General features: G+C 53.9%; 1 protein-coding gene across 4 annotated transcripts; it reads right to left on the bottom strand.

The window, feature by feature from the left end:
- Positions 1 to 397: 397 nt before the first annotated feature.
- On the bottom strand, positions 398 to 27,766 carry NAPRT (nicotinate phosphoribosyltransferase). Of its 4 annotated transcripts, none has more exons than XM_075124892.1 (13): positions 27,513 to 27,766; positions 15,044 to 15,171; positions 13,044 to 13,126; positions 11,770 to 11,900; positions 11,542 to 11,657; positions 10,867 to 11,060; positions 10,182 to 10,322; positions 9,188 to 9,272; positions 7,588 to 7,668; positions 5,962 to 6,064; positions 4,671 to 4,828; positions 3,226 to 3,336; positions 398 to 2,366 (listed from the first exon to the last, which is right to left on the bottom strand). In XM_075124892.1, exons 1-13 carry the CDS (start codon positions 27,721 to 27,723, stop codon positions 2,307 to 2,309), a joined length of 1,602 nt encoding a protein of 533 aa, XP_074980993.1. In that variant the 5' UTR covers positions 27,724 to 27,766; the 3' UTR covers positions 398 to 2,306. The 4 variants fall into 4 exon arrangements, with proteins under 4 accessions (XP_074980993.1, XP_048697786.2, XP_074980994.1 ...); XM_048841829.2 differs by having other exon boundaries at positions 3,226 to 3,333; XM_075124893.1 differs by having other exon boundaries at positions 11,554 to 11,657.
- Positions 27,767 to 27,862: the final 96 nt, after the last annotated feature.

The following is a 27,862-nucleotide window of genomic DNA, read 5'->3' as shown; positions in this document are numbered from 1 at the left end:
TTCAAAAAGTGATCTTTGGTGTAAAAAGGTTGGAAACCCCTGCTCTAGTCTGAGAGGCAGGAAGCTTCAGGTAAGTGACAAAATGGCAAAGATTGTAACTTACTAAAGTTAAGGTTTAGTGCCTAGAAAGCAGCTGTTTTTGTTTGGTTTGTAACCAGGCCTGTCTCTTTCCCTCGCTCAGCATCACTACAATCATTGTTCTTTATTAATAAAAACTTATTCTTAGTTTCACTATAAACCACCTCAGTGCCGTGTATTAAGGTAAAGGGCGTGTCCTCAGCGAGCCAAAAGACTAGTGTGTGTGTGTGCTGTCTCCTTGAGGACAGGGGACTTAATTTCTGTCAAGGTCTCAGGGGAGGCACTGGACGCTGCAAAGAGATGTTTTGCGGAATGTGGGTTCACTGAATGGTACCTTTTATTTTTAACATTTATTCAGTTTAAGGCAAGTGGTCTTTTCATTTCTAAAGAAGAAACTCTTCACCCAGAATGTGTGTAAACGTTCTAGGGAACCGACGAAGACACTAAGTTTGATCTCTGCTGTTGAACAGACACTGCCCCAGAAAGTTGGGAATAAGTTTTCAATACAAGAGTCAGGTTACAAATATGATTCTGAAAACAAACCAACTTCTGAGCTACTAAACGCACCTGAGACGATTAAAATTTAAAGAAATGTTCAAAGATTCAGAGATTTCAAGGCCAGAAGAGGCAATTAATCATCTAGTCTGACCTCTTGCATAGCACAGGTCACAGACCCTGATGCAGTGATTCCTGCAGCCAGCCCATAGCTTTTGGTTGAGCTAGAGCTGTTCTTCTAGAAAGCCATTCAGCCTTGATTTAAAGACTCCAAGTAACACAGAATCCACCCCATCCTTAATGGTCAGTTACCCTCACAATTAAAAATTCTTTTACCTTTTTGTACTTCTCTCAACCTGGACAGTGAAAACAAGCGAACTGGCTCATTTCTCTCTCTTTTTGGTTTCACACTGTAGCTTTCACGCACTAACTTTGGGTACGTTCTTCAGAGCAGGGGCCAAATGTCTCCTTGTTTTATGCAGCACCAAGCACACAGCGGGGCCTTTGCAATCCAAACATTTAATGGTTTGTCAGTTGCTGCAGGGGAAGCGTTTCCATCACATGTTTAGAGAGAGATTTCGTGGAAACTTTTGCTACATTTTGTGAAAGCTCCACAAAGCAGACTGTGGGGCTCCAATCACTTGCCTCTATGCCGTTTACACTGTACTTGTGTTTCTGAAGACCCTGTGAGACCTCCCCTGGGATTTGCAGGCAAAGTGGAATTGTAAGAAATAACGGGTTTGGTTCATACAGATGGATCTTTGAGTAAGAGGTCAGTTTGTATTCTTAAACTTACAACTGAAGATTAAACTGCTGCTCCCGCAAGGAGCTCTGTGCAGAACCCCACTAGGAGCCCCCTGGCCACAGCTCATTTCAGGATTAGTCATACATTTCCCGTTTAGATGCAACCCATAGGGTTTCTTGTACCTTCCTCTGAAGCAGCTGGCACTGGCCACCATTCGACAGGATACAGAATGAGTCCTGGTCTGATGCAATTACTGTGATCCTACAAATTAACTATAAGCTAAAGAGAATTAATAGCCTTAGACTTTAAGCAGAGAATTTCCTAATCAATATGTCTGTGATGAGAGGTTGATTCTGCTTAGGATGAATCTGCTGTTTCTTAAACAACTCTGGTCATGATGCATGAGCCCAGAATGGACTCCAGCTCATTCTCCCATAGCTGGGATGGCTCTGCACTACAAACACCCCCTTATTGTAGGCACTGAAGTCAGAAAGTGTGACTCCGAAGCCACACAGCAATCAGGCCCATTGAGGAAAGTGCTGTTTTCACAGAAAACTCTGGGAGGGACAACATAAGGAGATACGACTTCCCAAAACACACGGTAGAGACTGTGGAAGAACAGCATCAGAGGACAGCTGCAGATCCCAACGCTTAAGCCACACTGTTACTAGAGTAAAACTAGGCACAGCCTTGCTGGATGTCTTCCCCCATCAACGCCTCCCCTTGCATTTCAAATCGGATCAGAAAATCTCCTTCCCGTCTGCGCAGGCCCTGTTTGGGGATATGTTTGCCATACGTGATGGAGCTGGACTGCCCTGTAGCTACAGCAAAATCATCATTCAAAAAGGATTAGACAATTAAATAGAAAGACCCAGGACCTAAGAGCGCCCAGGTCTTTGTGCAGGTTAATTCAGGCTTGCAGCACCGGACTCCTGGGCTTTGCACAGGTGCAGTTTGCTGCTGGACGGGAGGATGGAGGCAGGGCAGCTCACCGGCTGGATCGGCGCAGGTCACTGAGGAGAAAGTGCAGCTTCTCAGTCACAGCAACCTGCGAACAGAGGGGAGACGGGAGGAAGCCAGTCAGCGTGTTTGATGAAAGATGCCGCTCTTGTTCTCTTATTGTCCCATCACAGGCTGCGAGGGACGGAGCTTTGTGTGATTGCGATGAAGGCTCCTGATTTGCCAGAGACCCCAGACGATGGGCAGGGAAGAACAACAGAAGGAAAAGGTCGGGTATATAATCAGAACCGGCGTCTCTCATCACAAAGCAATGAACACACTCTAGCCAGGAAACACTTCATCCACCAGCGACATGCAGCCACCTCTGCAGTGGAACGGGAAAGCCATTTAACAGCATATAGCAGTGCTGTGCAGCATTACGTTCAGAAGAAATCCTGCATGAGCTGAAACTGCAAATGGTGTTTAGGGAGACAGAATGGAGAATGCAGCCAGGAGTCCAGGATTAACTCCCACAAAAAGTGCCAGGGGGTCTTCAATGATCACAGGTTGTCAGGACCTGTTTTACATCCCCTCTGAAAGATGCCACGCAGAGGCACACCGCCCCCTAGTGCTGCAAAGAGAGGGGACAGCATCCTACTCCTTCCTGCAGCACACCGCCCCCTAGTGCTGCAAGAGGGCATTACAGAGAGCACTGACACGGGGGAGAACATCAACTCAGCCATTCATGTCACTCCCTGAAGCGTAGCCCTCCCGAGCATCGCACAGACAGCAGGGTTCAGAAGGAAGAGCACCACCTGGAGCCCCTGGGTGCTCCTTGGAAGTCTCCGAGCCAAGTACTGATCAGGCCTGCCCCTGCAAGGCGTGATCCCCGGTCAAGGTGGAAGAGCTCAGATCAAGAATGCCTTGCTGCTGGAGATGGCCTGTGCACACCAAGTTGGCTCACGTACCTGGTAAGGCTCTGGGTCCTGGAGTCTCTTGTGCGCAGGGCTGAGCAAGCTCAAAGAGGCTTGCGCATGGCTCTTGACTTCCAGCAGGCTGGGAAGAGCCTGGCAAACCTGCTTGGAAGGGGGGAGGAGGACAGAAGGTCAAAGGTTTGTATTAAAAGCAAGAGCTGGGTCTGAGCAGAACAGGGGCCTGGATCCAAGATGAGTCTGAGTCTGCAGGAGTTCAGAGCTGGGGTTTGCTTCTCCCCACATCTAAGATTTAATGTTACGACACTGCAAAGGCAGAATAAGAGGTGGTAAGTGTAAAGTGCCTCGTACACATTAATTCTCAAAGCCCCTCCCCCCCCCAGAAGGTATTATCCCCGTGTAGGGGGGAAACTGAGGCACAGAGAAGGGAAGTGACTTGTCCAAGGTCACCCAGCAAGCCAGAGGCACAGCAGAAGAGAGAATCCAGGACTAAACCTACCAACTACATGGATGCTGCTGAAAATGAGTCATGAACAAACCCCCTAAGCTGTGCATGAGAAAGTCCTAGCTGGGGCATCCCAGTGAGCCACTTTTGACTGGCTGCTGTCCTCCCACAAAGGCGAGGAGGTCACCTGCCTTCCCCCAAACACGTGCTGCCTTTCAAACCAGAGCATGGATCTACTGTGAAGAATGCCCTACGCACAGCTCCAGTAGGGGCTGTTCAGCTCAGTTTGCCTGCAAGGCTCTCTACAGCCAGAAAACAAAGACACACCAGATTCAAACATATTCGCAGTTCCCCAGGGCACCCGATTCCTGATCGGCAGAACCACTTCCCGCTGGGAACAGCCTGGGTGCTGCCAGAGAACCAGGAGGAGGGTTGACTGAGCTGTTGACTTTCCTGCACTATCCCTTTCATCCAGACAACTCCCAAAGGCCTATTCGGATGTTTATACTCTCTAGGAACTCTATAGACAGCTTCCCATCCAAAAGCAGCCACTTCTGGGGTGGAAGGTGGCAGCTGTCCGACTGCGCAAAGCAACACTACCCAACAGCGTAGGACAGGAAGTGATTATTACACTCAGTTGAAAATGGGGGGGGGAGTCTAGGTGAAGGTAATGTGAACACCCAGGTTTAACCCCTTGACTCCTGCAATTTGTGCCAAGCAGACAGAATGTTGATTTTCTCCCCCCATGACAGATGATGCAGCATCCCCTAGTATCTTGCTGGGGCAGTACTGATTTGAAGGGAACAGCGCCACCGACCCTGCAGTACTGGAATATTTCCCTAGAGGTTTCCCATTCAAGTACTGGCCTGTGCGGCAGACTGCTTAGCACCGGAGAGTCAATGGGATCACAGCTGGAGGGGTCCTGGTGGCAGGGGAGCCAAGAAATCAGCTAGGCCAAGAGAACAGCTTGCAACGTGGTCAAGGCTGCAGCAGCATGGCGGCTTGCAAGGAGGAAGGCGAGCGCGCCTCTTCTTACCTGTCCATCTTTAAAGTAAGTGCGGTGCAGGATCTCCACAGCCATGGGAGTCACCCTCCTGGCCTCTTCACTCCTCCCCAGCAGGCGGACAGCCACCTCCTGCCCCGCCCTGGCTGGGGGCTCCTCCTCCAATGCCATGAGATCCATAAAGGCAAGACCTGCCAGGAATTGGAGGCAGACATTAGCTGCCCGGGGGAGGCGTGTGCGCACGCTGGGGTTCAGAGCAATGCTACCCCTCGTAGGGGAGCTGTGCCAGTTTAGATCCAGACCAAGACCGTGGCTTCATCAGCCGGTGCCCCCCGCCTGACATTCAGACTAGCTCCCTGGCGGGTGAGAGGGTGCACAGCTGAGCCGTGGGGAGGGGGGCGGGGAGAGAGGTTGTAAGCAGGGGATGTTGCAGGATCTCCTCATTCAGGTAGGGAGGGGAGGGGGTTACATTGCCGCAAAGGTCAACGGTCCCAGGAGCCGGGAACAGCAGCTTTTCCAGACGAGCCTCTGGGGATCCTGACACCTACAACTGCCCTCAGCCACAGGCTCCGGGAACAACTGGTGCTTTTAGAAGCTGAGCAAACTGCAAGGACAGGGGATGCTCAGCCCAGGGGGCAGGGAGAGAGGAGGGGCTCCACTTCAGCAGCCTGGGCTGGTGAGTAGCCAGAGGACTTTACCCTGGCCTGCAGAGGTGGAGCCTTCCCAGTGGCAGGAGAAATCCCAGCTCAGCAGAATTCCCCTAGGGCCCCAGCCCCAGACACAAGGCCAGAGGGAAACAGGCAGGCGTTTAGGTTCGATCTGGGCTGCGACAGGGAAATGCTGGGCTCGGGACCGGACGTCCCTGGAGGCTGCTGTTCTTAGTCCACAGAGCAGGCACAGCCTGGCTAGCAAGGCAGGCTTCCCTGCAGCACTGTACTCTCAGTCCTGAGCAGGAAGGACCCATGTCCAGGGGGAAGGGCCAGTCGATCCTGGGCATTCTGCTGGGACTGCCAGCAAGGGGGTTAGTATGATTGATGGGGCGTTTTAAAGATACCCTTTTCAATAGTTGCCAATTTGGTTCCATGTGGTAACGGGCGTCACTACTGCCCTGAGCCAGACTCAAACCAGGGACCCCAAGCAATGGCCACCTGTCCCAGCTCCAATCCTGCCCCCCAAATCCGGAGCCAGGACTTGGGCGTGTGAGCTGTGTATGTTTAAGACACGGCGTCTCAGGTCTCTGGGGAACCAGCCTTTACACAGCCAGGTCTGTAGTCTCAGGATGTTGCTCTCATTTTGCAGGGCAAGCGCTGGGTCAGTGTCTCACCAGTGGCATCATAGAGCCTGTACACCACCTTGCTCCCTGGGATGGTCATCTTCTCTTCGTCTTCAGTCAGCTTCAGCTTGGGGCAGCCGTTCACCTTCACCAGCTACAGGAGGAAGGCGCAAAGATGAAAGGATCCTCCGTGCCTATCGCATAGGAGATCTCACTCTACGGCAAGCAGCAGCTCAAACCAGTGCTCAGGGATTGTCCTGAGACTCCAGCAAGTAGCTGCACCTGTGGCTAGAATCCCTGTGCCCCCTGGAGACAGCCCTCCATTCTAGCCAAAGGTGTGTGTCATGAGTTCCATCCGGCCTCAGCCCATTGCAGCAAGCCTATTGTTTCTTAAGGAATCAGCTCCCCGCTTCGTTTCTGGGAGGTGATTTACATAAACGTACAAATGTATCAGACACAGAGTTCCGGCCCCAAAATTGAGGGTTAGTTAAAAACTGCAATTTTACAAATTCTACTAACAACAAACGTTCTCGTGAAATTATTGTTTTAAAATGGAAATTGTGGGGGTTTTTTTTTGTATTTAAGTCTTCCCCTGCAGCAGCATCTGCCATTGGGCATGGCAGCCTTCAGGGCTTGTGCGGGATGCTCCAATAGTGAACCTGATGAATCCAGTTTCACTGCCCAAGTCCAGCACAATACAGAATCAAACAGGATAAGAGGCAAAATGTAAATGAGAATTTATAAATGGTTTCAGCTTTAATCACCTAGTGTTAATGATGGAACAGGGGTGTGTGTGTGTGTGTACACACACACACACATTATATATTATGTGCGCCTGTTTCTTTTCTCAGTTTACCCTAGCATAACTCTACTGCCTTGGGCATAAACTCGCTATGAATAAACTGAGGCTGGAAATGAAAAGAAAGTTTCTAATCTTCAGAGGAGTGAGGCTTTGGAACAGCCTGCCAATAGGAGAAACAGGGCCAAAACCCTAACTGGTTTTAAGACGGAGATTGATAAATTTGTGAATGGGATGATCTGGGGGGGTTGCCTGTGATAGCAGGGAGCCAGACTCAGTGATCAGAGGGACCTTTCAGACCTATGCACTATGGTCCTTACTCCGGATTCATACCCATGTAAATGAGAGGAGAATCAGGCCCATGATTTTTAACCTGGCAGTCTCTCTTCAGTCGTGTCAACAGGATGTCCACCAAAATAATTCCAGCGAATCACAACAATGTGCACTCACACAGAGCTTTCCATCCAAACATCTCAAAGACTTTACAGCAGCTGACACGACCACATTTTGCATACAGCGAGCCAATGGTAAAACTAGGACAAGAGCCCCGCTCTGAAGCCCGGTTCCCTTTTCTAACCTCTAGGCCACATGGCCTCTTTCCATTCCCTATTAACGAAAGTGGAAGAGGAGTCAAACTATTTGAGAAAACATCAACACCCCCTCGATCACACAATAAACCCAGACAGGCATTGCAGCCTTAACAGCTGGTATATCATTGTTGCCAGTTTCGTCAAGAAGCTGCAGGTTGGTGCAATTGCTAGGGTTTGCACTGAACTCCAGGAGGGCTAGGATTCAGCTCACTTGGGGGGCAGGGGAGAACGGAAGAGTAATAGACCTGTGGATGAGCTCCTATTGGACCATCCCAGCAAGAAGGTTACCTTGTAAACACAGCCCAGTGAGGGCTGCAGTGGGCACGTCACCAGGTTGGTCCCAATTCCGATCATGTCAATTTCATTCCCCTAGAAGAGGAGACAGATGACAAGGAGTTGGTATTACCCTTATTACTCGTTGACTGCATCGCGGCAGTGTCTAGCAGCCTCAGTCCTGCCTGGCCCAGGACCCCACTGCGCCAGGTGCTGTACTAACTTGCCCTGAAGAGATTACAACCTCTCTCCTTGCTAGCACCTTCCCTCTGAGGATCCCGAGTCCTTTACGGACATCAGCCAAGCCCCACAACACCCCCTGGGAAAGGGGAGTTCAGTGCTAAAGGCCACACAGTGAGTCAGTGGCAGAGCTGGGAGTCAAACCCAGGAGACCTGGACATCCCCCTGCTCTAACCACTGGACAATTCTTTCTCCCTTGTGCTGTATGAAGAGCCTCCCTCTACTGGCTGGCATGGAGCTGGGACACGGCTCACAAAGATAGCACCCCATAGCGAGAAGCTCCCCGCTGAGGAAAAGCCCTCGTATGAAGGGGACAGGACTCCCATCATCTTCCTGCCCAAGTCCTGGACCAGCCACCTCTGCCCTCCCTTCTGTGATCACAGGGTCTCTGGCTGTTCCCCATCTTTGGGAACATGGTCATTGAATAGGAACATGGTATTTCTGGCCCCAGAAGGCTCCCCATTGGGTTCCCAGAAGGGTACCGGCAGGAATAGCGTTTCCCATTTGGGAGCAGAGCCTTGGGCCACTAGCCTGGTAGTCGTGGACAGTGGCAAAGCCTGAAGCTCCAGAGGATTGCAGACTCCCACCCCAAAGCCGCTGCTGGCCAATGGGGAATGTCCTGCAATCTGCTGATCCCTGAACCACGAGGCCTGATTAATCTCTCTCACCTTGCATAGCTACAAGTTCTTCCCTAAGGGCGGGGAAGGCCACAGGCTGGTCGCAATCAGGGAGCAGCACATGCCCACCTGGACAGCTCATGGGAACATGCAGATTAAGGGCTTGTCTGCCTGTAGGTAACCAGGTGCTTCTCTATCTACCCTGTTAAGAACCCTCCCGTTCCCCCATGTCTGAAGGCAGCAGATTCATTCTCTTCACTCCTCAGGCTTATCTACACACACAGTTATTCCAGAATAGCTATTCCTGATTAACACCACATGGGCATGCTCTTATTCCAAGCACTTTATTCCACATTATCTTAATCCATTTATCAAATGGATTAAATTAATTCAGAATAAGAGCAACTACACGTGGAGTTAATCAAGAACAGTTAATCCACTTAAATTCACACCCTGCCTTAGTCTGGATTAATTTTCATGTGTAGACAAGCCCCTAGACAGTTTCACAAACAAGCTGTAGCTTGAAACACCACCTCCAAGAGGCAGGTTAGTACTGGGACCGGCTCTCAAGTGGGGTGCAGATAGGTTAAAGGGCATGACTATGATAGCACAGCACACAGTAGTAGCTGCCAAATTCATTCCACCCGTGACAGCCTGTTGAGAACCCAGGCACCCCGGGGGCACTGTGAACTGTGCCAACAACTGATGAGCCCCTCCTACCACAGCTGAAACCCTGGCACCAGCTGAGTCCATCTCACCTCCTGCATTAACTCCTCCAGGCTCCTTTCACTGATGTCATTGCTCACAGCAATGGGGATGGTTGCAAACCAGGGAACCTGGAAGCTGGACACAATGGAAGTGAGTTGCTAAAAACAGCTGCAGGATTCTTACAAGGGACAGGTGCCCCAGCAGGGTTGAGCCTACAGCACAGGGTGGTTGAAGCTTTGCTAGATCTGAATCCTGGAGGGTGGATGAGAGTGTGTGTGTCCCCATCGCGGCTCTCAGCCCAGCCAGAAATCTGGACAGTTTGCTCAGTTTATAAAAGTTCCCACCCCCCACCCCTGGGCACCCTGAAAACTGCCCCTGGGATCTGAGAGTCAAGCTGGGCTCTTTCTGGTTTGTGCAGCACCACTGATCACAAAGAAGCTGCAGGCCAAATTTTGCTTTCGGTGACATCTATGCAACCCCATTGTCTCTCATGGGGTTCCACCGAGGATAGAGAACCTGACTCCGGGACCGGGAATCAGTGAACAATTCATACTGAAACATAAGCCATAAGGGAATCCAGCTGCCTTGCTTCTGCAGTGCCGTCATCGTCATCATCCTTTATGACTAGGTTTGGTCACATCCGAATCTCCTGGATGCTTTTAAAACATGAGAGAAAGGCGCTGTCTCTGCTGTGCAGCGCTTATAAACTACAGCTGGGCTGGGAGCGGTAAGGCAGTGGGGGGGTCCAATTCTTGAACATCCAGCCCAGCGGACAGACAGACAGATGGAAGCAGTTCCATATCTGAGTGAAGTGACACGGTGGCAGCTAGCAACAGGGATTCACTCCTTTTGGTTGGGTAAGATCTGACTGCTCATCTGACTCTTACACATGGTGAGTAACAAGGGGCCATCATCCAGGGTCAGTAACTGCCCCCACATAGGAGGCCCTCATGCAGAGTCTATGTAAAGGGCTCTGTCTCTCAGCCTTGCAAGGGAGTTCCCAGCAGAAGGGTAACAGCGTCTGCTTAGCAGCATGGCACTCACTTGGCACTACAGGTCCGGAGTACCTGGCGAATCTCCCTCGCCTGCTTGCCGAGATCGCCGCTGTCCACGCGAATCCCTGCCACACGGTATCCCAGCTGGTTCAATGCCAGTGCCACGGCACAGAAGTTTGGGATGCCAGTCCTGCCAACAGCAAGGAGGAGGATGGGTCCAGCTGGAAGAAAGGCCTGGGAACCCCACTCTCCGCGACATGGAGTGGCAGAGATGGGCCAAGCAGGCTGTGTTCGGGTCAGGGGCAGGAGGCGATTTGAGGTTCCACATCCACATCAAGGCAAGGACAAAGAAGAGAACAGGAGAGAGGGACTCCCCGGGGCAGCCAGTACCAGAGGCTCTGCAGCATCATCAGATGCTTATCCCCAGCGTGTGGGAATGGAGGACAGCAGACCACGCAGAAGAGACGGAACACACGGGCTGGGTCCTAGCTGGGTTCTCTAGGAGACCGCAATGCGCTCTAAGACATCGTCTCAGAGACCCTGCGTCTAAACAGCTGCCCTGGCATTGCTTCCCCCTGCCCACTGGGACCCAACCTGAGCCCGTTCGCCATCTCTGCTCCCGCAGTCAACGGGACATCACTTACACCGGTCACCGTGGAATCCAGGTGCCGTGCAACGATCATGAAGCATGGAGCATGCTCCGAAAAGGCCATCGCCACCCCTCGGCTCCTCACCCCATGATGGAGTAAGTGTCCACCAGCCCCTGGAAGTTGTGGGGGAAGGCGATGGCGTACGACACGAAGGCAGCCAGCTCCCCGTGGTTCACCCTGTCATGGGGGACTCGCAGCGTCTGGCACACCCGCTGCAGCCACAACTCAGCAAGGGGCAGGAAATCCACCGGCTCATCTCCATCCAGGGGCTTCAGGGTCTGCATGGGAAACAGCACCTCCATGCTACTAATCACCAATCTAAAATGGCTGCTTTCGGTAGGGCCTATAAAAACACATCTCGAGATTCCTCAGCCCCCTGCTGGCTCTGAAGCACAAACTCAGTAGAGATAATTCCTAAACGTAGGCAATGATGATTCACAAAGGCCATTCAGCTATGTCAAAGTGACCAAACTGAGGGGGCTGGTGGCCGCTGCCGGGAGACCATGGGGTGCTCCTCATCTGTGTGAAGCTAGAAAGACTGTGACCACTGTCGGTTTTGAAATCCACAGGTGGGGCCCCAGGGAGACTATAAGTCCCAGCATGCAATGCTCCAAGGAGGCAGGGGGATGGTTCACGGTGCTAGGCACCGATAACATGCCCATCACCCCAGCATCTATTGCGGTGCTTGGCTCCACCCCCTCTCAATGCCGTGCGAAGTTATTAAACAAATCCCCCCTCCTCCCGGGCAGGGACACGAACCCGGGGCTGCACCTCCATCAGCGACGTGAAGGACATGACGTAGGAATGGGCCATGGTTCCCCGCACCGGAACCCCGTACAGCTTCCCTGCCAGCACGTTGCTGGTCCAATCAAAGCCTGGAATGGAGAGATCGGGGGCACGTGGGCAAGGGGAACGCAGACTGAACGGGAGCGAAGGGGATAGGGAATGCCCTGCCGCGAGGAGCTGGCACGCCGGGGCTAAGCTCACCCCCTATGTAGGAGTACTTGGATGCAGAAAGGCCCCCATCCGGGCCTTGGGCACGTCGCAGCCCCAACTCCAGCAGCTTCTTGTCTGGGCCAGCTAGCATCCGGAACCGGGCAGCGTTGGTGGCCACAAGGCTGGAAAAGGAAAAACCCCAAATATTCCCTGAATGCCAACCCCAGCTGGACACCAAGCAAGGCCCAGGAAGGGCCAGGCCCTATGCCCATGAGCTCCTTGCTGACGGGGGCAGATGATGCAGGGACACGTGCTGGGTGCCTCAGAGGGTGGATCAGTTTGACTAGACCACGTGGGAGCCAGAGGGCCCAGACCGGAGCTGCGGACGCATCAGATTTAAGGATTTTAGTTACGGGGGGAGTAATGTGGAGCCATATGTCCTTGAAGCACTAGGCAGCCCCCTGGGGGGTCAGGACGAGGAGGGTGCTGTGGGGGAGAGGGACACGGCTCCAGAGGTCAGGGGCAGGGAGGGCGAGATGGATGAGGAGACCTGAAGGGCACGTGGGAGACTTTGGAGCACCACAGCCAACAGGAGAGGGAAGAGCAGAGATGCAGCCAGGGACGAGCACACAGACACGTGCTGCCCTTGTGGGGGGCAGGAAACGTTCAAAAGCGGCTGGAACCCTTCATCTACCACCCAGCACGTGCTGCCCCAGGGCCCTATAACCCCAGTGCCCCCTACCCAGGGTGTGCCACCCCAGGGCCCCTACAGCCCCCACTGAGCGCGTGCTGCCCCAGGGGCCCCTACAGACCCACCCAGCGCGTGCTGCCCCAGGGGCCCCTACAGACCCACCCAGTGCGTGCTGCCCCAGGGGCCCCTACAGACCCACCCAGTGCGTGCTGCCCCAGGGGCCCCTACAGACCCACCCAGCGCGTGCTGCCCCAGGGGCCCCTACAGACCCACCCAGTGCGTGCTGCCCCAGGGGCCCCTACAGACCCACCCAGCGCGTGCTGCCCCAGGGCCCTATAACCCCAGTGCCCCCTACCCAGGGTGTGCCACCCCGCTGCCCCTACAGCCCCCACCAAGCGCGTGCTGCCCCAGGGGACCCTACAGACCCACCCAGCGCGTGCTGCCCCTGAGGCCCTGAAAGCCTCACCCAGCACATGCTGTCCCAGTGCCCCCAAAGCAGCACATGCCACCCCAGGGGACCCTACAGCCCCCACCCAGTGCATCGCCCTAGGGCCCTGGGGACCCTACAACAAACGAGCAGGTGCTGCCCTGGGGATGCTACACCCACAAAGCTGCGTGTCCCGGAGCCTCTCACCTGGCGTAGTTGACCAGACACAGCAGCGTGGTCTCCAGGAGCTGCACCACCAGCAGTGGCCCCTTCACTTGCAAGAGCGGAACCTGCAGGGGAAGAGCCGTGTGTGTGTGGGGGGGGGGGTTCACCCCAGCTCATCTGCTTTCCTCCCGCCAGCCCTGCTCCCTGGCCCGGTGCTTCAAAGCCACACCCAGCCCCCACATCTGGCCGACGCTCTCACGGGACTCGTAGCCACGTCTTCGCCATGCCAGCGATGCCTCGCAAGCCACTGGGTTCCAAGCAACGGGCCCCATCCCAGGCTAGGACTGGGCCGTGTCACACAAGGCCTCCCCCCTTCTCTAGCACAGCTGACTCCACCACCATCCTCAGTCACCCTGGCACAGCCCCACATCTTTGGCTCCTCCCTAATCCCTCCCACCCCATGCCATCAGTGTCTCCAGCCTTTCCCCTCGACTCACCCATCTCAATCGCTGCAGCCTCCCTGACGCCCACCCCGGCCCCTGCTGGCCCACACAAGCCCCTGCGGCTGCGATCACCTTGGAATTTCTCTAGCATTTCTCCTGTAGGGGCTTTCAGATTTTAGCTGTAGAGGATCCTTAGCTGGATATACCAGCTCTTATAGAGAACTTTTTGTCTGTCAATCAGAAAGCCCTTTACAAAGGTCAATGAATTCTTAGACGTTACTCCGGCTGGGCTTCTAAGACTTCAGGAGCCTTGGGGGTCTCCTCTCTATCAGACAGAGTTCCAGTACAAGGGGGAACATCTGGCTGGAGAGAAAGGAAGGCCCCCCCCCCAACTTATTAAATCTGGTTTTACTCAATTCTCCCTTGAACTGATCTTCAGTACTAGGTGCACAAGTCTGAATCCTGGGCTCTCCAGGAACTGGTGGACATCCTCAGATGGCCTGCATAATCCTCTTAAGGTGCAGAGATTCCTTTCTGTGACCTGGGGTAACTCCGTCTCCTCTCACTAACATTCAGTCCTCAACTCCTGCCGAACAAAGTCTGGAGACCTTTAACTACCAGGCTCAGCTCCCACCTTGAATATTCCTGCATAGCTATATAAGGGCTAGTCCATCAATCATTCTGCATTTCCCTTTTCTTTCTGTAGCTCCTCCTTCTAGGGACCTTTCTCTAGACTCTTTTCAGAAGCCTCCATCTTCTCCAGACTAGCTCCTTCCTTTCCTACAAAGCATTCTTCAGAGCAGATATACCAGAGTCTTATTAAAAGACTCTTGTATTTGGAGAGAAATAGCCTTGCTTTATTTATCTAAGAACACTCCATTCAGTGCACGCCTTAGTTTGCGGGACAAGTTCATCCGTCTGGTCTTGAAGAAACCAGTGTGAACTAAACCCAAAGTCAAGCCGGTTTCAGCGAACGCAGCCAGAATTTGATTGAACTCTCATTGCACCAGCTTTCACTCTTTTCCACTGGTGCGATGCACACGTGCCTATAGACTGAGACATTCAAACAGCGGCTGCATCCACACCCCGCCCACGGCGGAGGACACTGCCATTCCAGCACAAAGGGGCAGGACAGTCTCATAGCAGAACCACAGGATATGGAATCAGGACTCCTGGGTTCTGTTCTCAGCTCTGAGCCCTGGGTGAACAATCAAACATACAGGTGAGAGATGGGAGTGGAAGAGAAGCCAGGTGAAATGCATTGGTTGAGCCACCCACATTATACAACAATAGTAACCAGCTTGTATATCACACCTTTTACCAGTAGATCTCAAAGTGCTTTACAAAGGATGTCAGTATCATTATCCCCATTGCACAGATGGGGAAACTGAGGTACAGAGGGGTCATGTGGCTTGCCCAAGCAGGCCCGTGGAAGAGCCAGAGATACAGATCTCTCCAATTTCAGTCCAATGCTCTATCCACCAGGCCGCCCTGACTCAGGAATAATTCACTTGGGGCAAAGACCACCGGAGGGTTCTCAGCCTGCGTCTGTGCCATTGCTTTACACCGACTGGTGCTGCCGCTGCAACTAATGCCCACCGTGGCGAAGACGACGGAGCCCTCCGGTGCAGAGGAGACGGTGACTTCGGAGGCGTCCACGGTGCGCAGGTAATCAAAGAAAGCCTTCTCCGTGGTGCTGGGCAGGACCGACTGCAGGTACTCGATTTCTGGAAAGCAGCCAGAGATCGCCGTTCAGCCCGAGCGCTGAGGTGGGAGGAGCATCCCTCACGCCCTGGGAGAGCTGTCCCGGCGGCAGGCGGGGCTGTGGGTTTAGATGACGTCACTACCAAGGTCTCCCTGAGGGCAGGCAGGGAATTTTTTCCCAACCCCCATGTTGTTCACTAGCCCTTTACGGTCCCATCTGCCCTGCGAGAACCACCCCACTGCAGCTCCAAGGCAGGATAGCATAGCACAGACAAGCTCCACTGGGCTCTCGCCTGGGGAGCCATGGGCCCAAGTCCTGCTGCTGGGCTGAGGAACGACTGGAGAGGAGAGTTCACACCGCCGGTCCCAGCTCCACAGATAAGACCAAGCGCCCCTCGGGAGCAGACGGGACCGAGATCACGGGACTGAGCAGCTGGTCAGAGCAGCCGCGATGGCACCCTGCCGGCAATGACTGTGCTCGGCCCTGGGTGCGGGCAGTGCAATTCTGATCCCAATGCAGGGCCTCAGCGAGCAGACCATGGCGGGGAGGATGGACATAATGCCCAGTGACGGCAGAGGAATGGCCAGAGCAGAGCAGGGCAGGGCTCCAGCTAGCTCACTAGCTTGTCTCCAACAGCAGCCAGCACCAGCTGCTTCGGTGGAAAGTATAAACCCCACAGTGGCTGCATCTGACCGGAGATACATAGGGTCACCGAAACCCCAAAAGAGAGAGACTTGGGTTTAACTGTAATCAGCTTTATCTGCCAGCAGAAAGCGCTCAGGAGCCATGGAGCTTTTTATGCAGGCGAATAAACTCTTTGCATTTCTGTAGCCACTTCCCTCCCAGGATCTCTAACTCCTCTACAACTACCCTGGAAGGAAGGGCAGAATCCTGGGGAAACTGAGGCATGGGGCAGGGACATGACTTGACCAGGATAACTCAGGGGATCAGTGACAGAGCCAGGAGTAGCACCCAGAGCTCTTGACTCCCAGTCCTTTGCGCTAACCACTAAGCAACCCTCCCTCTGAATCAAGGACCTGATGATGCCAGCTGGCAGAGGGCATAGGGGTACATAAGGGTTATAGCAATCCTCTTGGTCTGGTGTTTACACCCTAGTTCACCAACAAGCATCGGGTAAGGTCTCCACTAAAAGCCTGTCTCTCACACTGGTCATCACAATCCTTGCCAGATGCGTGTGTGGATAATATGCAAGGAGCTAGACATAGACATTGGAAATCATGTTCTTAGAGCAGGGGTGGGCAAACTATGGCCCAGAGGCCACAGCCAGACCTCCAGATGTTTTAATCCGGCCCTCGAGCTCCCGCTGGGGAGTAGGGTTCGGGGCTTGCCTCAGGCCAGAAAGTTTGCCCACCCTTGTCTTAGAGCCTTGTAGTTAAAGGCAGGTCACCCAGAAGTACATGCCTTAAGACAGGTCCCACCAGACAGGAGGTGGGAGACATCTCCCCGGCTGACCCTTACAAGGGAAGTCTGTTTACACACTGAGTCAAACGCTATCGAAGAGACAGAGGGGATTTCAGGAGAGGAAATTAACCTTGAGCGGTGAACAGTGTGGTGGGGAGAATGATGCTGTTTACAGGTGAAGTACAAAGGACTGGTCTAATAGATGTAGGGATGCAGAGGGGTGCTCTGGCCTCTGGGGAGAGGAGCTGCCGGCAAGCCATGGCTTCCAGCCCCCACACACTCAGCACAGGGAGCCGGGAGGGCAAGCTGGCAGGTTTCTGATGGAAATCAGCATTTTGATAAATTGGTCTTTTTCGTCGGAGGATTTGCCATCAGCTCTGCGCCCTAGTCCTAGTGCAGAGCCAGCACCACAAGGACGTCCTTTGTATGTGTCTAAAGCTGGGGTCCTACAAACCGAGCCACCATCTTTCAAAGACCTTTGCTGGCTCTGCACCTCGGCCCCTGGCTGTAAAATTCACGTCAAGCTCGGATCTAAGTCGACCTGCCATTTCATTCGGAGCAACCTTGTTCCCACTACGGGTCAGGGTGACAAGGAACCCCACTGCCAGCGTTCACTAGGCTCAAACGCAGCGCCTAGTCCCTCTCTGACTACAGAACGTGGCATGGCTGTATTGCTGGTGAAAGGCGCCAGCCCTGGTATCTAAAGTCCTTTCTGTCCCTGACACTGGCAGCTGGTTCCCTCCAACTCACTGATCTCCTCCCCAGCTCCACAGATCTATGGGTGAGATAAGCGTTTGTCCTCCAAGGCTAAGGAGGAGGCAGACTGTAACAGTGATTTCTGTGATGTGAACTCAGAGGCCAAACAGCCATCTGAGGGGTAACAGCGCTGGGTCACTACCAACCAGGAGTGGATTTGAACCACCTGCCTGGAGGATAAAGTCACTGTCTGTCATTACCAGTCCTGCCTGCCCTCTCCAACTCATCTTCCCGGGCTAAATGAGCCAAATCTCCTGACATATAAATCCTGCCAGGACAACTAACCACCTCTGGTGCTTCCCCCTTGTCCAGCTGGCGAGGTGTCCAAAACGGGACATGGAACTACAAATAAAGGCAAGAACCGATGCCTCTTGTGATGGAGTTACTGATGCCTTAACACATCTGTGGCCAGGTGGCCATTCACGGCTGTCCTCTGCTGCAGCCATGGCTACTTGGAGTGTCACGGTAACAGCAGAGAGACCAGTCAGGTCCTTCTGCTCCAACAGCACAGACCCCTCTCAGCTACAGAGAAGCTCCATTTGCTGGTAGCAATATAGGCCCCATGACACACATTTGGTCAGTGCTGATTCTAACTGCTAGCCAGTGCATAGCCCACATCTTCCAAGTACTGTATAAATATTAACTAATCCTAACATCTGTACAGCAGGAGTCTGATGGGTGAAGCTGTGCTCTCTATCCAAACTCCACACATAACCCCAAGTAGCTGGATGTTTCAAATAAAATGACCAGCAGTGTACCAGTTAGCAATGCTAACATTGAAATCACTTCAGAGTTAACAGGACATTGCTCTGAATAGAGCAGTTCACACCTCTCAGAGCTTTCATTTCAGTCTCTCTTGTAAATGCAACAACATAGCACTGCAGCACTTTCAGGAGGTTTTCTTCTCCAGCCCCAGAGCTAGAAATATTGTTGTTAGTATTATTTTAAACAATTAAAGCTTAAATTCTGCAGACACTCATGGAGCCATTTGAGTAGTGCTAGTATCAGCCACTATCAGGATAGTCTCAGTCCAACTCCTGCTGGGAGGTAAAGAGGAGGAAACCAAGGCACAGAAATGTTAAGTGACTAGCCCAAGGTTATTGAATTAGTCAGTGGCAGAGGAGGCGTTAGGTTCTGATATACCACAATACTAGAACAGAGGAACTCAGGAGCTCCTGCTTTCCAGACCTGGGCTCTGTCCATACCAATCTGACCACTATCCCATGCAGAAATGATGCTCCCATCACACCAGTCTGGGTACAGAAATTGCTTTGTCTGCCAAAAACATTTACTTCCTTCATAATCCTAAAAGATTCCTGCACTACTGTGTTTATGGTGCCCTACGCACCCATGGAAACCTTCAGTCTCTACAGCGAGCAAACAACGCTTCTAACTGCAGTACCCCGAGGGCTCAGCTGGGAACCATGGGAGGATGGATGCAACAAGCGACAGGACGAATTCCCAGCAGAACAGAAAGGCCATTGGGACGCAGCCACTATCCCAAGTCACAGCTGCATAGCCACTGCAAACCTCAGGAACACGCACTGACGGCGGCTTCCTCCAGCGTGAATTTAAACTGGAAAGAAATGAGAGTGCGATGAACGTGCAACTATTCAAAGACAGAAACAGGCCCCGGCTTACAGTGCCTAGAACAGAAGAGGCTTGAAATTACCCCAGATGACATTTTGTTTTCACACACAAGTCGTGTTTTTATAACTCATCATTTTGTAGCTCTGCAATGCAGAGCATAAGGTGATTTGGACTGGACAGCGGGTGGGGGAGATGAATTAGGAGAAGGTTTGGGTAAAGTTTTCACAAGCACAAAAAGGAAATAAATCAGCTGTTTATTTGTGAAGTCCCTTGATTTGGGGCAGCCGAAGAGGGAGAGGAAGCCACACAGGAAGGTCAAAGCTGCAAGGTGGGATAATATTTAACAAGTGAGAACCCAAGTCAAACAAAGACAGAGTTGTGATTACTGCTACTGACTGGCTATTAATTGTGCAAACACCGTGGGTGAAATCCTGGCCTCGCTGAAGTCCAGGGGAGATTTGCTATCAGCCGGGAATGAAGCCGGGATTTCACCCTCTCCCCTCCTCATTCCCCTGTTTGTCTTATCCCCCATGAGGCCCTGTTTTTATAGAAACATGGACTGTCACTGGCTACATGTTCATGGGATGCTCTTTGCAATAAAGCCCTGTCCTGGCGCTACTGTGATAAATGATGATAATAGCACAGCTTAGAGACAGAGGGAGCTGGCAAAGAAAGCAGTCTGGGCTGTGAGGAGTTAGAGAGTTAGCCCTGGTCTACACTAGGACTTTAGGTCGAATTTAGCAGCGTTAAATCGATTTAAACCTGCACCCGTCCACACAATGAAGCCCTTTATTTCGATTTAAAGGGCTCTTAAAATCTATTTCCTTACTCCACCCCGACAAGTGGATTAGCGCTTAAATCGACGTTGCCGGCTCGAATTTGGGGTACTGTGGACACAATTCGATGGTATTGGCCTCCGGGAGCTATCCCAGAGTGCTCCATTCTGACCGCTCTGGACAGCACTCTCAACTCAGATGCACTGGCCAGGTAGACAGGAAAAGAACCGCGAACTTTTGAATCTCATTTCCTGTTTGGCCAGCGTGGCAAGCTGCAGGTGACCATGCAGAGCTCATCAGCACAGGTGACCATGATGGAGTCCCAGAATCGCAAAAGAGCTCCAGCATGGACCGAACAGGAGGTACGGGATCTGATCGCTGTTTGGGGAGAGGAATCCGTGCTATCAGAACTCCGTTCCAGTTTTCGAAATGCCAAAACCTTTGTGAAAATCTCCCAGGGCATGAAGGACAGAGGCCATAACAGGGACCCGAAGCAGTGCCGCGTGAAACTGAAAGAGCTGAGGCAAGCCTACCAGAAGACCAGAGAGGCGAACAGCCGCTCTGGGTCAGAGCCCCAAACATGCCGCTTCTATGATGAGCTGCATGCCATTTTAGGGGGTTCAGCCACCACTACCCCAGCCGTGTTGTTTGACTCCTTCAATGGAGATGGAGGCAATACAGAAGCAGGTTTTGGGGACGAAGAAGATGATGATGAGGAGGAGGTTGTAGATAGCTCACAGCAAGCAAGAGGAGAAACCGGTTTTCCCGACAGCCAGGAACTGTTTCTCACCCTAGACCTGGAGCCAGTACCCCCAGAACCCACCCAAGGCTGCCTCCTGGACCCAGCAGGCGGAGAAGGGACCTCTGGTGAGTGTACCTTTTAAAATACTATACATGGTTTAAAAGCAAGCATGTGAAAGGATTACTTTGCCCTGGCATTTGCGGTTCTCCTAGATGTAGTCCTAAAGCCTTTGCAAAAGGTTTCTGGGGAGGGCAGCCTTATTGCGTCCTTCATGGTAGGTCACTTTACCACTCCAGGCCAGTAACACGTACTCGGGAATCACTGTAGAACAAAGCATTGCAGTGTATGTTTGCTGGCATTCAAACAACATCCGTTCTTTATCTCTCTGTGTTATCCTCAGGAGAGTGAGATATAATTCATGGTCACCTGGTTGAAATAGAGTGCTTTTCTTCAGGGGACACTCAGAGGAGCCCATTCCTGCTGGGCTGTTTGCCTGTGGCTAAACAGAAATGTTCCCCGCTGTTGGCCACAGGGAGGGGGGAAGGTTGAGGGGGTAGTCACGCGGTGGTAGGAGGCAAAATGCGACCTTGTAACGAAAGCACATGTGCTATGTATGTAATGTTAACAGCAAGGTTTACCCTGAAAGAGTGTAGCCACTGTTTTATAAAATGTGTCTTTTTAAATACCGCTGTCCCTTTTTTTTTCTCCACCAGCTGCATGTGTTTCAATGATCACAGGATCTTCTCCTTCCCAGAGGCTAGTGAAGCTTAGAAAGAAAAAAAAACGCACTCGCGATGAAATGTTCTCCGAGCTCATGCTGTCCTCCCACACTGACAGAGCACAGACGAATGCGTGGAGGCAAATAATGTCAGAGTGCAGGAAAGCACAAAATGACCGGGAGGAGAGGTGGCGGGCTGAAGAGAGTAAGTGGCGGGCTGAAGAGAGTAAGTGGCGGGCTGAAGACAGGGCTGAAGCTCAAATGTGGCGGCAGCGTGATGAGAGGAGGCAGGATTCAATGCTGAGGCTGCTGCAGGACCAAACCAGTATGCTCCAGTGTATGGTTGAGCTGCAGCAAAGGCAGCTGGAGCACAGACTGCCACTGCTGCCCCTCTGTAACCAACCGCCCTCCTCCCCAAGTTCCATAGCCTCCACACCCAGACGCCCAAGAACGCGGTGGGGGGGCCTCCGGCCAACCAGCCACTCCACCACAGAGGATTGCCCAAAAAAAAAGAAGGCTGTCATTCAATAAATTTTAAAGTTGTAAACTTTTAAAGTGCTGTGCTTAAAGTGCTGTGTGGCATTTTCCTTCCCTCCTCCACCACCCCTCCTGGGCTACCTTGGTAGTCATCTCCCTATTTGTGTGATGAATGAATAACGAATGCATGAATGTGAAGCAACAATGACTTTATTGCCTCTGCAAGCGGTGATTGAAGGGAGGAGGGGCAGGTGGTTAGCTTACAGAGAAGTAGAGTGAACCAAGGGGCGGGGGGTTTCATCAAGGAGAAACAAACAGAACTTTCACAACGTAGCCTGGCCAGTCATGAAACTGGTTTTCAAAGCTTCTCTGATGCGTACCGCGCCCTCCTGTGCTCTTCTAACCGCCCTGGTGTCTGGCTGCGCGTAACCAGCAGCCAGACGATTTGCCTCAACCTCCCACTCCACCATAAATGTCTCCCCCTTACTCTCACAGATATTGTGGAGCACACAGCAAGCAGTAATAACAGTGGGAATATTGGTTTCGCTGAGGTCTAAGCGAGTCAGTAAACTGCGCCAGCGCGCCTTTAAACGTCCAAATGCACATTCTCCCACCATTCTGCACTTGCTCAGCCTGTAGTTGAACAGCTCCTGACCACTGTCCAGGCTGCCTGTGTACGGCTTCATGAGCCATGGCATTAAGGGGTAGGCTGGGTCCCCAAGGATACATATAGGCATTTCAACATCCCCAACAGTTATTTTCTGGTCTGGGAATAAAGTCCCTTCCTGCAGCTTTTGAAACAGACCAGAGTTCCTGAAGATGCGAGCATCATGCACCTTTCCCGGCCATCCCACGTTGATGTTGGTGAAACGTCCCTTGTGATCCACCAGAGCTTGCAGCACTATCGAAAAGTACCCCTTGCGGTTTATGTACTCGGCGGCTTGGTGCTCCGGTGCCAAGATAGGGATATGGGTTCCGTCTATAGCCCCACCACAGTTAGGGAATCCCATTGCAGCAAAGCCATCCACTATGACCTGCACATTTCCCAGGGTCACTACCCTTGATATCAGCAGATCTTTGATTGCGTGGGCTACTTGCATCACAGCAGCCCCCACAGTAGATTTGCCCACTCCAAATTGATTCCCAACTGACCGGTAGCTGTCTGGCGTTGCAAGCTTCCACAGGGCTATCGCCACTCGCTTCTCAACTGTGAGGGCTGCTCTCATCTTGGTATTCATGCGCTTCAGGGCAGGGGAAAGCAAGTCACAAAGTTCCATGAAAGTGCCCTTACGCATGCGAAAGTTTCGCAGCCACTGGGAATCGTCCCAGACCTGCAACACTATGCGGTCCCACCAGTCTGAGCTTGTTTCCCGAGCCCAGAATCGGCGTTCCACAGCATGAACCTGCCCCATTAGCACCATGATGCATGCATTGTCAGGGCCCATGCTTTCAGAGAAATCTGTGTCCATGTCCTGATCACTCACGTGACCGTGCTGACGTCGCCTCCTCGCCCGGTATCGCGTTGCCAGGTTCTGGTGCTGCATATACTGCTGGATAATGCGTGTGGTGTTTAATGTGCTCCTAATTGCCAAAGTGAGCTGAGCGGCCTCCATGCTTGCCTTGGTATGGCGTCCGCACAGAAAAAAGGCGCGGAACGATTGTCTGCCGTTGCTCTGACGGAGGGAGGGGCGACTGACGACACGGCTTACAGGGTTGGCTTCAGGGAGCTAAAATCAACAAAGGGGGTGCCTGTACATCAAGGCGTATTTCAGGCAGGACTGCACGGAGGGTTCCAATAAGAAATGGTGCACCTAAGTTATCGTTCTTATTGGAACAAGGAGGTTAGCCTGGCCTCTGATTTATACATGGCTAGATTTACCTCGCTGCACCTTCTCTGTGAGTGACTGCAGTGTGATCTAGAGGAATGAGTCCCCTAGACAGGGGAGGAGGCAAATGAGTACAAAACAAATCTGGTCTATTTCTTGTTCTGACCCACTCCATCTATCTTTTACATCTTTGGCTGGCAGCAGATGGTGCAGAAGGACTGCATGCCATCCACATCTCATGGCTGCTCGGCAGAAGATGGTACAGTACGACTGCTAGCCATCTTCATCTCTTGCCTGCCTGGCAGAAGATGGTACAATACGACTGCTAGCAATCCTCATCTCTTGCCTGCCTGGCAGAAGATGGTACAGTACGACTGCTAGCAGTCCGTATCGCCTGCCCGCTCACCATAAGACGGTTCAATAGGACTGACTGCAGGACTAAAGAGAATGACCTGGTCAAGTCACTCCAAATTTAGTCCCTGCGCCCATGTCTGCCCAGGCGCTCCCAGCCGACGTGGCCAGGAGCACCTCGGACACGACGAGGACGACTACCAGTCGTATTGCACCGTCTGCTGCCACAAGGCAATGGGTTGCTGCTACTGTGCAGCAAAGCCGTACCGCGTCTGCCAGCACCCAGGAGACCTAGGGTGACGGTTACCTGAGCGGGCTCCATGTTTGCCGTGGTATGGCGTCTGCACAGGTAACTCAGGAAAAAAGGCGCAAAATGATTGTCTGCCCTTGCTTTCACGGACGGAGGGAGGGAACGGGGGCCTGACGACACGTACCCAGAACCACCCGCGACAATGTTTTAGCCCCATCAGAGTGCTCCATTGTGACTGCTCTGGACAGCACTCTCAGATGCCCGATTGTTTGCCATTGCTCTGACGCTGGGAGGGGTGCTTACAGGGTTGGCTTCAGGGAGCTAAAATCAACAAAGGGGGTGGCTTTACATCAAGGAGTATTTCAGGCAGGACTTCACGGAGGGTTCCAATAAGAAATGGTGCACCTAAGTTATTGTCCCTATTGGAACAAGAAGGTTAGCCTGGCCTCTGATTGATACATGGCTAGATTTACCTCACTGCACCTTCTCTGTAAGTGACTGCAGTGTGATCTAGAAGAATGAGTCCCCTAGACAGGGGAGGGGGGGAAGCAAATGAGTACAAAACAAATCTGGTCTATTTCTTGTTTTGATCCACTCCATCTATCTTTTACATCTTTGGCTGGCAGCAGAAGGTGCAGAAGGACTGCATACCATCCACATCTCATGGCTGCTCGGCAGAAGATGGTACAGTATGACTGCTAGCAGTCCGTATCGCCTGCCCGCTCACCATAAGACGGTTCAATAGGACTGACTGCAGGACTAAAGAGAATGACCTGGTCAAGTCACTCCAAATTTAGTCCCTGCGCCCATGTCTGCCCAGGCGCTCCTGATCGACCTCACAGAGGCGACCAGGAGCACCTCAGACATGACGATGACGGCTACCAGTCATACTGTACCGTCTGCTGCCACAAGGCAAGGGGTTGCTGCTACTGTGTAGCAATGCCGTACCGCATCTGCCAGCACCCAGGAGACATAGGGTGACGGTTACCTGAGCGGGCTCCATGCTTGCCGTGGTATGGCGTCTGCACAGGTAACTCAGGAAAAAAGGCGCGAAATGATTGTCTGCCCTTGCTTTCACGGACGGAGGGAGGGAACGGGGGCCTGACGACACGTACCCAGAACCACCCGCGACAATGTTTTAGCCCCATCAGGCATTGGGATCTCAACCCAGAATTCCAATGGGCAGCGGAGACTGCGGGAACTGTGGGATAGCTACCCACAGTGCAACGCTCCGGAAGTCGACTCTAGCCTCGGTACTGTGGAAGCGCTCCGCCGAGTTAATGCACTTAGAGCATTTTCTGTGGGGACACACACACTCGAATATATAAAACCGATTTCTAAAAAACCGACTTCTATAAATTCGACCTTATTCCTCAGTGTAGACATACCCTCAGTGAACACTGAGATCTGGTCTACACAGGTTGGCGCTCAGGGGTGGGAAAAATCCACGCTCCTGAGCAATGCAGGTTTGCTGCTTCTGTTGACCTGACTCCAGTCACTCGGGGAGGTGGAGTTTCTACACTGACGGAAAAACCCCTTCTGTTGCTGCAGTCTGTCTCTGCACAATGGGATTATGCCAGCACAGCTACGCACCATAGCCCTGGCCTCAGAGTCAGGGAAGAGGCAGTTTACAGAGTGGGCAGCGTAGGAAGGTGGCACTGACACGTGACAGGGAGGAGTGGCCTTATAAAAACCTAGAAACCTAGACAGAGGGCCCCATGCTCCCCCACTCCCTGGGCAAGCAACACTCGGAGACATGGTACAGTGTCTCTAGTAATGCCCTCCTCCCGGTAGAGGCAGGGGAGGGGAACGAAAGGGCTGTGACCCCGCTTTGTGCCACACAGGTGGAAGCCCAGGCGGTTTGTGGCCCACCCACCACATGAGGCAAAACCTGTCCCAGTCATTTCCCCTAGCATCAATCCCCCGGCACAGACGTCCAGCTCCTAACACTTCCCTAAGCCACCCATCCCCCACCTGCCCCCAACGCTTCCCTGCCCCACCCATCCCCTGCCTGCTCCAAGGCCCCCAACACTGCCCCTTTTGCTCCTTGGCATTGACCCAAACCTTGCCTGCCACTGGCCCTGCCCCTACAACTCTCGGGCACTGATGTCCAGTCCCTAAAACTTCCTTGCACTAATACCCCCTCCTCCGCCTGCCCCTAATGGTCGCTAGCACTGCCTGCTACCTGGCCCTGCCCCTACTCAGAGGCGCTGTTAGCCCACTGGGGGTCCTAAGCACAAATAATTTTTGGGCCCCCCACAACACATACTGAAAAAGCAAATAAAGTGCTGCCTTATGCTGCCCAGGGCCCTAAGTCTTAGTCTACTTATGCCTAGCATCAGCTCTGCCCCTGCTGCTCCCTGGCACCGACCCCTGGCCTGCCTGCTCCCCGGGCTCCCTGCCACTGCCCCACCCTGCGTACCCTCCCCCCCAAAGCTCCCCGGCACTGCCACCAATGATCCCCGACAGTGCCCTCCCACAACGCTCCCTGGCACTGCCCCCCACGCTCCCTAGCACTGCTCCCACCCCACCTACCCCCCACGCTCCCTGGCCCAGCCCCCATCCTGCCTACCCCCCACGCTCCCTGGCACTTCCCCCCACGCTCCCTAGCGCTGCTCCCACCCCACCTGCCCCCCACGCTCCCTGGCACTGTCGCCACCCCACCTGCCCCCCACGCTCCCTGGCACTTCCCCCCACGCTCCCTAGCGCTGCTCCCACCCCACCTGCCCCCTGGCACCGACCCCTGGCCTGCCTGCTCCCCGGGCTCCCTGCCACTGCCCCACCCTGCGTACCCTCCCCCCCAAAGCTCCCCGGCACTGCCACCAATGATCCCCGACAGTGCCCTCCCACAACGCTCCCTGGCACTGCCCCCCACGCTCCCTAGCACTGCTCCCACCCCACCTACCCCCCACGCTCCCTGGCCCAGCCCCCATCCTGCCTACCCCCCACGCTCCCTGGCACTTCCCCCCACGCTCCCTAGCGCTGCTCCCACCCCACCTGCCCCCCACGCTCCCTGGCACTGTCGCCACCCCACCTGCCCCCCACGCTCCCTGGCCCTGCCCCCTATCCTGCCTGCCTCTGCTCCCGCCCCCCACGCTCCCTGGCGCTGCTCCCGCCCCACCTGCCCCCCAACGCTCCCTGGCACTGTCGCCACCCCACCTGCCCCCCACGCTCCCTGGCACTTCCCCCCACGCTCCCTAGCGCTGCTCCCACCCCACCTGCCCCCCACGCTCCCTGGCCCTGCCCCCTATCCTGCCTGCCCCCGCCCCCCACGCTCCCTGGCGCTGCCCCCGCCCCACCTGCCCCCCACGCTCCCTAGCGCTGCTCCCACCCCACCTGCCCCCCCACGCTCCCTGGCCCTGCCCCCATCCCGCCTACCCCCCACGCTCCCTGGCCCTGCCCCCATCCTGCCTACCCCCGCCCCCGCCCCCCACGCTCCCCGCCCCCGCCCGTACCTGGCTCGCGGAGGCGGAAGCCCCTCAGGAAGGCCAGGCACTCGCCCAGCCCCGCGCTCAGGGCGAAGCCGCCCTGGCAGGGGCAGCGGCGGAAGAAGAGCTCGAACTCGGCCGGCTCCCGCTGCCGCCCGGCCCGCCAGTAGCCGTAGGCCATGCTGAACTGGTAGAGGTCGGTGAGCAGCGCCAGCGAGCCCCGCCGCCCCGGCTCCATCCCGCGCCCGGCCCCGTCGCCTGAGGGCCCCGCACGCGCGGGGCGGGCGCCGGCTGGAGCGTCACGTGGGGGCAGAGGGGCGCCTGCAGCCAATGGGAGCCGCCGCCGCCCGCACGGGCGCCTGGGAGTTGTAGTCCGA

The sequence above is a fragment of the Caretta caretta genome, chromosome 2 (assembly GCF_965140235.1).
Source record: "Caretta caretta isolate rCarCar2 chromosome 2, rCarCar1.hap1, whole genome shotgun sequence".
NCBI lineage: Eukaryota > Metazoa > Chordata > Testudines > Cheloniidae > Caretta > Caretta caretta.
The sequence above is the reverse complement of the archived record's forward strand: the minus strand, read 5'-3'. Positions and strand labels throughout refer to the sequence as shown.